General features: G+C 30.2%; 1 protein-coding gene across 1 annotated transcript in view; it reads left to right on the forward strand.

Annotated features, from left to right (window-relative positions):
- The window catches only part of LOC121118450 (TOG array regulator of axonemal microtubules protein 1), a 113,504-nt gene extending 104,236 nt beyond the window's left edge, over positions 1-9,268 (forward strand). Inside the window, exons 4-5 of the mRNA XM_040713036.2 lie at positions 7,020-7,665; positions 8,289-9,268. Coding sequence (XP_040568970.1) covers positions 7,020-7,665; positions 8,289-8,876 — 1,234 coding nt within the window. The 3' untranslated portion in view covers positions 8,877-9,268. The remainder of the gene's footprint in view (positions 1-7,019; positions 7,666-8,288) is intronic.
- Positions 9,269-13,574: the final 4,306 nt, after the last annotated feature.

The following is a 13,574-nucleotide window of genomic DNA, read 5'->3' on the forward strand; positions in this document are numbered from 1 at the left end:
TATTTCTGGAATGATTTAGGTTAATGGACAACGACCTCGGGATGAATTAATCTCTGGAACACAATGTATGTAGGTTCATCCCCTAGTAGCACCGAGCAATCCTGGGCACTACCACAAATTGATCAATATGTCTCAAGTTTTTTTTTTGAAAAATGTTCTTCTCAACCTTTTGAAGCATATATTCTAAGAGCCTGTCTATTGTACAAAAACCTACATCCTACATTGATACTATAATTAAGAGATCACACGGTACAATATATGGGCAAAGGACATTAATTTATGTATATATAAGGATAACAAAAATATAGTCATAAAATATTATAGTTTGTTTATTTAAAGGGTTTTTTATGCCCTGTCATGATCCTTATTCGCGCCACAGGGAAGTTTTTAAAATGTAATTATACATAGTTGTATAATTAATGATATCATTTAGTACTTAAAAATAAAATTTCATGCATACCCAATCATTTTTTCCACTTCTAAAGGGTAAATTTATTTAATTATTTTTCACAAATTTCAATGATCATGTGCTAATTGATTAATAATTGATACATTTCATAATGAGAATGCTTTAAAAGTAGGCTCAAACAGTAATGACATCTGTCCAACCAACAAATTCGAAGGAGAAAATTTGTGTAAGGAATAAAAGGAGTCAATCAATCAATGATTGAGATTCAATGGACAATGCGAACAGATCAATCGTTTTGATCGAATGTGTTGGAGCTCTTATGTATCAGGGAAATTCCTGATAGACACTTCTATATCCCGAGGTAGTCTTATTATTATCCAAAGTAAAATTTCGCTTTTTTAGGCTAGTAGATTTAGATAGTATTACAGCACAAACCATCTTGAAATATATTTTTTATTTGGATTTGGGTAGTTTTTATTCGGGAAAGTGGTTTTCGACAAAGTGTCCTATAATTTTTTTACAGAATCCACCTATTTAATTTCATTAAAAAAGGGAATGTTTTATAGTTTGTTGTTGAATTATTTTCAGTAAAACCTTTTTCCGACAATTATTTTATTTATTAGGTAACTTAATTTGGAGAAAAGTTGGCAACGTGTGCATCTTTACTACATTTGGCTTATATCCCTAGTATTTTTAATTCACTTCTACAAAGTCAGGAAGAACAATAAAGAAGGAGGACTACAAGATTTAAAATAATTAAAGTGATCCCTGTGTCCCCTATTCATTCATTATTTTCTGTCCAGGTCCCCAAAATGAACAGAAAGTATGAAACAAAACCATAAACCTAATGGAAAAAAGTAAATCACGTGATCAATATTTGTTATATCAAAGTTGGCTATAAAACTACTTTTTGTCCGCTAGGGGCGTTGAGTAGACTTGGAGATTAATTTTGCAAAGTAAAGAAAAGGTTGCCTACGTCATGAAGGAATATGACAGAAAATGATTAAGCAAAGTTATGTTTTAGTTATTAAAAGACGACATCTAGGGAGAAGGAAAAGGTACTATATGAAAAAAAAATCCACTCAAGTTAACAATTTCGTTTTGCCATTTTTTTCTATTCTTTAAGTATAAACAGATTATCTAATGACGAAATGAAAACTCTAATTAAAAAAATACATTATTTAACATTTTCTTTTGGTATTTTAAAAAAAGTATCAAAACATTAATTATAAAATTCATATGTTTTTTTCAAAATAATATTAGGGATAAAAAATTTGTATTCATGCTTTTAAAACACTCAGGTGCATGTAATACGTATAAAATATTCATTAAGAAAATGAAATATTATTTAAATATGGTAAGAAATGTTGATTTGGGCTTTTCTCCATAGGAACTTACGAATTAACATACAAACATTCATGAAAAACGCCCATTGTATAAACAACATGCCCCATATGTTCATACAAAAAAGGTTACGAATATTATCCTTGATTCAAACTCAAATTGAACTTCAGTCACTTAAAACTACTTCTTCAAAGTCAACTCTGTCTCAAGTTTAAAAGATTTAGACTCAGTCTCAAAATTATTACATTACTTTTTAGAATTTGCCCAAATCGGAACCAAAAGCTGCCCCATAGAACAACATTTATAAATGACGTCATTGTATAAATATACTAACAAGTAATATCATTATAGATAAATCTTCTATGAATTAAAAAAAACCTAATTTAGACATTAATTATGTTTATTTTTCAAATAATGGCAAAACATTCACGTGTTTTAAAGATACTTAAATTTTATTTAACTAATTGTAATTGCAAAATAATGCTTCCTAAAGAGCGTTGTACAAAATTTGTGCCAATCTTTAAAGACCGATAACAGGGGCAAAATTGAACGGAACGGTACGTGGGACGTAGACAAACTTAATTATTATATTAAGGAATAATTTAACCCAATTTACTATACATAAGAGTCATATATCTTTTAATGAGATACAAAAGAATATATAAAAAGACAAGAGTGAGCCTTGAAATAAGTGAGAAATTACAGCTGCGCTATCAAAATCTTAAGAAAATAATAAATATAAATTAAAATTATGATTTTTAGATAATAAAGTTTAGAATTAAAATATATTGATATAATAACTATATCTTAATGACTCCCTATTAAAGTCTTTATATCAAGGTGAACAATAACATCAATTTCCTGCCATTTTCAGACAGCAGAATTAATTTTGAGGTAACTATAATGGATAACCACAAGAAGTAGTGTGTTTGGACCGTGATGTCGTAATTTTAGGAGAGTCAGCTCAATGAATTTGCGTGCAAAAATGTCATTTGTATTCTTATGTTAGCTGTTGATTTTTCTACTTATTTTACTTAATCAGTTTTCAGAAAATTGATTGTGTAAGCTTGTATTAAGCTGTGAACAATTCCTACCGACTATGGAATAAAGATCGTTTAGATGGAAAGAATTGTCTAAATCCCAGCTGTTTTTTTGGCTAGTTTTTGGAGGCTACAATAAAATTTACGGCGTAATATATCCCTTGAATTCTTCTTTATACATGATTGTATTTTATAATTAATGACAACTTGAATCGAGGTTTTCCAATGAACTCATGACTTGGACTAAAATCACGCTCAAGTTGATTATAATTCAATCGAACTGATAGTAAAAAAAAAACAACTTTGAACTCGACTCGTAAGTCTTGAACAGTTTTGTAAATGGTCTTAATATCTATGATGAATTGAATTAATTGATGTAAACAGTCCCATAACCAGCTTTATTTTAAGAAGAGGTACTCCAAATTCTAAAAGAGACAGGTAACTTTTTTATTTTTGGGTTAAATAGTTTGTGAATAAATTAAAACTTTTAAATAAAACAACAATTATTCTAACATATACTGTATAAATAGATTCATCTTGAATTGTTTTGAAATTTTGATAGCTGTCTTTGAAGGTTGTAAAATAACTGAAAATGAGGTGAATTAAAAAAAATAGCGCCATTTATGTGTAAAGACTGTCTTTTCAGCCCATGTGTTACTTTTGATGGAAGGTCCAAAATGTAAAAGCTTGAGAGGCCACAATGATCTTCCTTTTGAAAAAGTCTACCCCTCAGTTGAGACATAACAAAGGTTCAATTTGTAGAGGAAAGTGGAAATTCTGGTTTTAGAAATGCAATTTTTGGCTAGATCCACATTGTTTCTATAACGATCAAAAATAATAGGAACTGTAGTAGTCGTTAAACATTATTTCTTTTAATTCTGTTCATGTAAACATAAAGTGATTTTATTTTCATATGTTTTAAATAATCTTTTAAGATTGAATGCAATAATTTAATAACAAATACATGTCTCATATATCCTTTTTTACATCTAAATGCAACTGATACTGGATATAAGTTAATGAATTAACCGGCTACAATTGGGGTCTCATGGATCTTTTGAGAATATTTTTATAATATTATTATGACATTTGAAAGATAAATTATGTCTCCAAATTATTTTGAATTGCCTTTAAAAATTACCGCTTGTAGTGAGTACATAAAGGCCCTAGATTTTAAAATAAATGTTTTATATAAAATAACAATTAGTTTAACATATATTATATGAATACACTTGTCTTTGTATCACAGCTCTGGACTTTGGAGGGCCACTTAAGAACAATAATTTAGAAAAGGGTTACAATTATTTTTAGACACATTTAAGTTTTGTTTATCTAAAATATAAATTGGCTGTGAGTAACAGTCCCAAATTATCTTTCGTAGTAACGGCACTAAATACATACATTCAAAATTATATTGTTTTTGAATAAATGAAAGTCGTGAGTTGTATTAGTCATAAGATACCTTTATGTATAATATTATGTGCGTACGTAGTTTTGGGTTGATACTCCACTACCTAAATGAATGTAAACGCCACGCCGTATACGGAGGAAACTCGTTTAGTTTGACAACAACCTATATAGACTTTGACTATAACAGACCTTAAAAACATATTATTTGTTTGATTTTGAAAGAAATGAGAATTTGCGTAGGTTGTATGAAAGATGATGAAACACTCGGTTAGTAAAGGGACTCGATGTTCTCGACGTTTAAAGAGCAGTATATACATTTGTACGATAGAGTGTCCCGTTTTTGGGTTAGTATTTTTCTACCTATGAACAAATATATTTTGTGGGGTGTCCGGACGGGGAGCTTGCTTTTTGGAGTAAAAAAAATCAAAAATTCCAAGAATTACATTTTTGAAATGTTTTTTAAAAATCCATAGCTATTTACAAAAATAAGTCATAAATTAATTTATTCGATAAAAAGAAATTCGAATATTAAATTATTTGAATTTTTTCTTTAAAAGCTAAATTAAAGTAAAAAATTCTAAAAATCAATAACTATAAAAAAAATGAATTTTTGCATCAAAATTTCAATAATCTATTTTTCACAGAAATTTAAAAAAAAAAAATATAATTAAATAGGTAAAAAATTTAAAATCCATAACTATTTGCAAGAAATTCTATTTGTTGAAAAAAAGTTTATGAGCTAAATTTTTCATTTTTTTTCCGAAATCCATAGTTATTTGCAAAATAATATCATTCTATTGGAAAACATTTTGAAAATTTTAATTTTTTGGAAAAAATCAACTTCAGATTCAATTTTAAATATTAAATTTTACAAGATATTTCACAAATATTTACAAAAATTGAATTTATTGAATAAAAAAAAAGGGAAAGTTTAATTTATTGAATAAAAAAATTGAAGAAAGTATTTTTTTTAGAAATTGGGGGGGGGAGGGGGAGGGGGGGTTACTTCAACCAGCCAACATACTGAGGACGTTCTGATATTCTGCGACGGACAATAAAAAACTCACATTCACAAAGTTTGAGACTATATTTGTCGTAGTATATGGTATTTTAATCGGAAAAAATAGGATTTGTGGATAAAAAAGGATCCTTTTGTACTCATAATCCTGATAAATATTAATAATGACAACTTGACCTTCCTTTTTTCTGCCTCATAGTTTTATTCTAATCCAAGAAGATCTATTTTTTGGAACAATACACTTTGACAAAGTTTAAGGCCCCTCAACCAATTTATTGCGTAGTATATAGTTTTTTAGTTTAAAAAAATATAACTTTTGGAGTCAATATTGCCAATTTTTAGGCCCTTATTAACGTTCCAAATATGATACTATGCGTAAAAAATTGTGTGCATAATATTATTGATTTGCTTATCAGAAAAAAAAATATTGTTTAAATAATTTGAGCTGGCTAAGATGAGGTTAAATATATGTAGTTTTTTTTTCTTCTATCATATAAAGAATTTCTCCCCCACAAAAAAAAAAAAAAAAAAAAAAAAAAAAAAAAATGAAGAATTATTTACTATGTATTTTTGAATCTTTTCTAAATAAAAAATATTTGACATTTTTTTCCTAAAATTATTTTTCTTATGAACAACTGTGAATTTTAGAAAAAATAATTTAAAAAATTTAATATTTTAATTTTTTCCTATAAATTACTTTTTTGTGAATAACCATATATTTATCCGAATTTTTTTCCAAAAAATTTAATATTTGAAAAAAAATGGTAGATAACTTTTTTCAAACCGCTGTGTGTTTAGAAAAAATTTTCTAAAATTTAATTTCTTTGAATAGAATTAAATTTTTGAAATAAAATAATATTTGTAATTTAATTTGATTTTTTTTTCAAAAAAAATCCAAAAATGAAGACCCTTACATATAATTTTGCGGAAGCCCCTGATTGATCACATCTTACACCCCTATCAAATACAAGGTACATCATTTTTTTAATTCATATAGACAAAACACAAATTATTCAATGCCGGAAGAGTTTGTACCCGTTTTACAATGAAGTAAGCAAGCCTACTGACCCTCACTTCTGGAACTCCAAGCTTTAAGGAGAAATTTATACGTGGATCTCATATGACCTGTTTGAATTATTTGGACACTCTTGTGTGAAGGGAAGGTTATACCAAATGTCAACAAATAATATATGTAAAAAGGACTCAGAAAGACTTTAACCTTACAGAAATCATTGTAATATGAGTTTATGCATTAAAATTTTAAAAGGAATAGACTAATTATTTATTTCACAAAATACAATTTAGCTATTAACAGTTTTCATTATTTTTAGCATGGTTTTTAAAAATCACAATTAAATAATATATAAAAGGTACTACTTTTGAGTTAGAGCACTACATTCATGAGGGCACAAAAGGCCTAAAAATTGGCCAAAATGCATTTTTCTAAATTTAAATTACTTGTACAACGCAAAAAATGATTTAAAAAAACTTTAAACTTTTTAAAGCCAGTTTTTGATGGTCTATGGCAGAAAATATTTTTGAGGAGGGTAAATAAAATAACAACCTGAAAAAAGGACACTCTAACGTACAAAATAAATGTACGTATCTCGCTTATGTTTATATAGTCATGCCTAGTTGTTGTATCTAACAAGTATATTACACATACGTACTACTGCATGTAACTACTTATAATATCTATGGAGTAGCATTATCTGTCACTCGCCCGCTTAAAAGTCCGGCCGCTCGAGAACATTGTCCAACAGTTACAACAATAATCATCTTCTCATTTTTCTTTTAGCAGTCGTATTCCGATCAAACGCAATTCCAGTTTACGACGCAAGAAATCCGTCATGAAGAATTATATCAACTTTAAAAATGAAATAACGATACCTATAAACGGGCATGGAACTAATAGAATCGTCGTTGGAGAACCTCTTCCCAAAGCCTCAGAGACTTTGTTCCTACGACCTCCATGCTCAGAAATCATCCGTTCCAGAAGTCCTTCATTGGAACCCAAAATATCCACGCCATCCCTCCCTTCATCACCCAAAATTGAACGATGTTCTGACGGCAATAAGGTGTCGTCTCCTCACACCCTCAATAATAATAACACCCTCATTCCAACGATCCATAATAATCAACGGAAGTCCGCCTCATCTACTACGAGTACCACTACCCTTCTTCCATCCAATCACTCCCTTAAAACACCCATTACTCACAAGAGCCCCATCGAAGGATATCCATCCTATAAAGTCCCTCATCCTAATCCAAATGGTCTTCTTCGTATTACACTGGGAGAACTTGCCTCCAATGACTGGGAAACGAATATCAATGGACTCGTGGATGCTTATCGCATGGTGGTTTACCATTCCGAGCTTCTACATTCTGATGTTAAAGAAGTGACTTCTGCTATTCTTAAACAAGTTAAGAATCTAAGATCACAGGTGAGTGATGCCCATTTTTATAATGGGGAATATATTTTTTAGGAGTGTGATATGTGTACTGTACATAGCATAAGTTGATTAATATGTCAGTTGGTCAGACAAAAAATGAGTGCATTGATTACAAGGGCACTATCATGACATCACCACGCCCTAGTGGTGTGTTTTTGTAATACATTGGATGAAAGTATATTTTGTGTCTCGTTATTTACCTACTTTTATTAAGTTATACAGTAATTATTTTTTTAATTATTACTTTTGTACATAACTTTCCCTTCAAATTTTGAACAAATTATTCTTTAGACGCTTAATAATCGAATTGACTTTCGTATATGTGTCGCGTCAAGATAAAAACAATATTAAATTATTCTAGTCAGTTTTAAAAAAATGTACTAATGTATCATTTTTTTTTATTTGTGACTATCAATTTTGGCTATGTTTAGTGTGTTTGCTACACAGCCAAAAGAATTTGTTAATACAAAATTGAAAATAATTAATTTAATAATATGATTATAATCCACACTTAGTTTTTGGAATAAATATACTTGCTTGCTTAAGTGTGGACTACATGAGCATCGATATAATTCTCAGAAAATATATAATAATTATCCTTTTCTTCTTTCAAGGTTTGCCGATTGGCTGTCCTCGTACTCGGAGAATACTTTCAAAAACTCAAAAAGAATATGGAAACAGATTTGGAGAAAACTGCAGGGACCCTTATCTCCAAAACGGGAGAAACAAACAGGTTCTTACGTGAGGACTGTCACCTAGCCCTTGATAACATCGTAGAAAATTTAAACCCCATCAAAGTCATAGCCCTCATCACATCCGAAACATATCTCCACCACAAAAACCCTGTCGTCCGTGCCACCGTGTCCCGTCTTTTAGCATATTCCATCGAGAGGCTAGGATGTTCTAAGGCATTAAGTGGAGTGAAGGATCTGACAGATAAATTGATTCCAGCTATTGCAAAATTGTCCCAAGATGGTTCACAAGATGCAAGACTCTATGCTAAGTCCGGTCTTCGTATCCTTATTGAGCATCCCGACTTTGATCGTATTTTGAAGAAGAACGTTACTCCTAATAATTTGCGGAATGTAGAGAAAATCGTGGATGGTATTCGACATCCAAATTCAAAGAGGAGTAGTATTGGGAAGTTGAATAGTAGGAATTTGAGATCCAATGCGTCCAGGAGCTCAAGACAAACCGTATAAATACATCATAATTAATCGTCATCCCCAAAAGAAGAATGCAAAAAAAAAAAAAAAAAATGGTATAAAACTATACCTATATAACCACAATTCATACAGGTTCTGTAAATGCATATATATATTATGTGGGTTGAGATATTGATGAGACAGAACGTTCGTTTGTTCGTTCATATTCTTATTTTATAATAATATATACTATTCATTTAAATTGACGACAAAAATAATGTAATTAATTATTTATCTATGTATGTACTATTTTGTAGATATATGTAAATCCTTTTGGCAAGTCAAAACCCCCTTATTTCTTTTATCCCAATACCTTTATTCTATTTGTTATCCTATATGTGATGAAATATTTTAATATTTAATTACGTAAATATATATTTATAGAGATATGTAAGAGTATTCAAATTAATTTCTTACGTAAAAATATGTTTTAGAAGGGTATTGAACCATGTCTAAGCTCTTCTTTATATATCCTTCCATTTTTTTGAATAAGTGCATTTTTCTGCTGGGTTATTAAAATATGATTTTTAATTAAGAAAATCCCTGTGAGATAATATATTAAATTAAGTAAATATTTATAAATATAATAATTATATAATAAAACAACGACAATATAATAGGTAAATCAAAAAGGAATCCATTATTTTTCGAATGGATGAATTTAGTATTCAGGGGTAACTACAGAATTTCTATCTTTTTGTTTAGGGGGGACATATTTTTATTGTATTAATTGTGTTAAATATTAACTTATAACTTGTTGAAGCTTAAAATTCGAAGTTTTCAGATTTAAAAGAACACTAAATAACAATATACTTGAATGCATTCGGAATAAAGCTAATAATGTCCCGAGCTATATAATTAGCATAAAACAACACTATTTTATAAATACAGATGTTAAAGCTGTTACTCAGAAAATGAACACGTCTCGACGTAAAATCTTTTGGAATGTATCGGTTCATAATAAACATAAATCAACACCATGGGAGATACAGCTGTTAAAAAAAATTCATTCATGAAATGTTTACTTTTCCCCGTAAAATCTTTATAAATGCATTGGTTGGCATCAAACAAAACGGATGAAATGATATTAGGAGCCATCATTTTTATTTTTTTTACCTATTAAGCTAGAAAATGGCCGACAATGATAACATCACGTGGAACCGCAGAATAAAAAAAGTGTGTTCCAAGGCCATGGTATTTTTTTAAATACATTTTGTGAAATGAAAAAATACGAATGGATTTGAAACTATACATATTTTTTAATAAGCATTATACGTGTAATTATATCGTTCCCACTCCTAGGTAATTAATTTGTCTATATATATGTTATGTGTATTCCTAAGGACCTTGATTATTTCGATCGATCCTTTGTGTATTCTTTTACTCTTTTAATGTGACAAGTTTCTCAAAATATGTATAAAAATATTTTCAAATATAGCCGATAAATGCATTGTAAGTTGTAATTATCTTTTTTAACATTGCATAACACGTCGTTATTCCAGTAACATGTAAATTGTATTTTCTTGTCAGCTGTGGTGTTTTCTATTTGTTCTAAGGGGATTGGTCCCTGTGAATCAATATCAAATTAATGGGCTTATATTTTGCAATTAACAATGACCTATGCTAGAGTGTTTTCCTGAGAAAAAATTGTTGGATAGTAGGAGGGACATTATCTTAGGAACTCTTGGTTGATATTTTTACCACATCAAATAGACAAACCTTTCCAATAAATCTTGCTTATATTGTTGTGTGAGTCCTTATTTATTCGGTCCAGTCCTAAAACCGGCCCTTAAGACAAGCCAACATTCAGACTGTGAGTACTAAAACTTATTCTAAAGAATTATATAGTTGAGTGATGTCATCAAGGACCGAACCTTTCAAGTTTTAGGACAGATATTAAGGAATGAACTTGACTAGACCAAGACTGAACTTCATTCTTAAATAGGACCCATACATCGCTAATTGATGAAACTTCGTTAAATGGAAAAAAAAATTAAATGAATAATGCATAATCTTTTAAGTAAAAACTACTTCATGCCAATGATAAATAGTGATGTTTGACATAAATGAAAAAAAATATGTATAGAAAATTTTCAAAAATTACTTGATTTATCAAAATATATTTTTTTTAAATCATTATCAACGATAAAAGTGGGATAATTAAATAAAAAAACTGAATTTTTATTAAACCATAATACTTAATTTATTGTGTATAGTATAAAAACACAAATATAAAGGGTGGTCCATTAAAATCTGAACACTTACCAATCCCGTATTTAATTAAGATTGATTTATTAATATTAATTCGTATATAGATAGATTAAAGTATTAAATATTAATTGCATAACAAAACAAACATGAGCTCTCTCGCTTACGTACAAGTCCAGAAAACGAAACTTAAACATGATCGATAAATTTCCATTCGCGTACTCCAATCAGTTGGGCGTTTCCAGTATCACTGTCTAGACTGTCAGTAAGTCCAAAACGACAGAGAGAAGGAAAGGCCAAACTGAACCCAGATGAGTTAACGAAAACAGCTCAAGCCAAATCCCTCAACTCTATGAGGTCCCACGAAAAAGATCTCATAGCTCTCAAACCAAACTGTTCTGTGAGCTAAACCAAAAAATGGGCAGAAAGAGCCATGTCAGAATGTAGAGGCCACCTCATGACACCAGCAATGAAAGAAACCAATACTCTCCGTTACAAGACTCTTTTGAATAAGTTTTTTGAGTTATTTGAAATTTTTTTTTTGACTTTGACACTATTTTGGCTCCCTACAGATCTGGGTGCACCCCCCTCCAATAGTACTTCTTGGGTGTTTGTCGATGGGAAGCCCTGCAGTGTTCTTCTTCATCCTAACATAGAGACCCTCATAGCCTCTGTAAGCCACCACTAGGACTCCATTACACAGGATTACATCGGTAACAGTTGCCAGCCCTTCTGCCACCAACTGGAAGCCATTATTACCACTTTAGAAGGCAACATTAATGATTAAGTTGAGCTCATACACACGTCAATTTATACTATGAATTTTGTCAAAATTATTTAGTTAATTAATAAATTAATTCTTATCAAAGTTTAAAATTCATAGTGTTTAGATTTTAATAGACCACTTAATAAATGAGTGTAGTCCAATAACATCTGAAAGAAGGCAAAGCAGTTCTTCCCTTCTTTTTTTCATTTTAACGAAAATCCTTACAAGGATCAAGGCAAATGGGTCAATTATAAAATATTTTCTCACAAAAGGAAGATTTCTATGGTTGATCACTTTCACAACCCCCGGAACGACTACTGGCTCCTGGAAACAAAAGAAGAGGTCCAACCAGTTTACCATACCAAATATCTGACCCAAGTAATGGTCCTCAGTGTTGTTGCCTCCGACGGAAAGAAGATGCCTCTCCGTTATTTTTCAAGGCTTGACAGAAAATCGGGCAGGGGGCCTTCTATATGGTGCTTATGTACACCATCTTACCATGGCTGCAGACCAATGACCCGGTAGTTGTGGACTCAGAACAGCGCCCCCTCTCACACGTCCGGGAAGTGCCAAAAGTTCTGTGCAAAGAGATAGCCCCCTTCCTCCCCTGATTTAAACCCACTGGACTTTTTGATATGGGCACTTTGGAGAGGGAAACCAGCAAAACCTCGCAATGAAATGTTTACTCCCTGAAGTCCTCCATAGCATGGGACAACTGGAAAGAGAAGCTTATCATCAACTCCTACATGGCTTTCAGGCGATGTATAAAGGCTATGATTGATAATGAAGGTGGTCTTATTGAGTGAAAAAAGTTTTGTAAAAACCTTGTCGTCAACAAGTTTTATTAATATAATTTTTTTGCCTATTATTGAACAAATAAAATTATTGAGTTATTTTTAAATCAATCTCTCGAGTCCACGTTTAGCTGCCCTATCCGGTTTGTAGTATAATGTAGTAGTTAAATTAGTCCACTTGTGTGGGATATACGTGATAATATAATATATATGTATGTATTGTTTTATAAATAAGATTCAGGGTCTGAAATAAAATTTGCTTTTTATTACCTTAATACTTGCTCCAGGCTTCTACCCGTGCTCACTTTTTTATTACAAAAATGTCAACTCTACTGATATATTATAAAACAAAATATATGAGGGATAATTTTTTGATTGACGGTAAAGGTAATATTATTTTTTTTGTTAGTCCCATTTTTACATTCAATAGATCATATTCCTAAACACATTAAATGAAAAGAGGTTTTATTGTTATAAAGCATTGTTATTAGCCATCCAGTAATTACAGCCCTAAACATAATTGATAACTACTAAAGCTCACAAGTCACATGTAATTAACGTGAAATTTATAGACGGTTAATTTATATCACGCTCTCACGCCACAAATTGTATTTTTACTGCAGTATTATCATCAATCAAAAAATTTAAAACTAATTGATAATAAAACACAATATTTACAAAGATAAATCACGTTATAAAAGCCTCAAAGCAAGCTGAAAATGCTATTTAATGTATATTGAAAGTCAACACATGTTTTATAAATATTTCATACATTATTATTCATTTTCTCGAACTAATACAAAAAACAATTGAATGACGAAATGACTAGGATGGTTTTAGAGTGGGTGAAACACCGTTCTGAAATATATTAAAAAAATTATTATATAAATTGGGTGAACCCTTTTTTTAAATGATTTTTTTAAAACG

Source organism: Lepeophtheirus salmonis, chromosome 1 (assembly GCF_016086655.4).
Source record: "Lepeophtheirus salmonis chromosome 1, UVic_Lsal_1.4, whole genome shotgun sequence".
NCBI classification, from domain to species: Eukaryota; Metazoa; Arthropoda; class Copepoda; order Siphonostomatoida; family Caligidae; genus Lepeophtheirus; species Lepeophtheirus salmonis.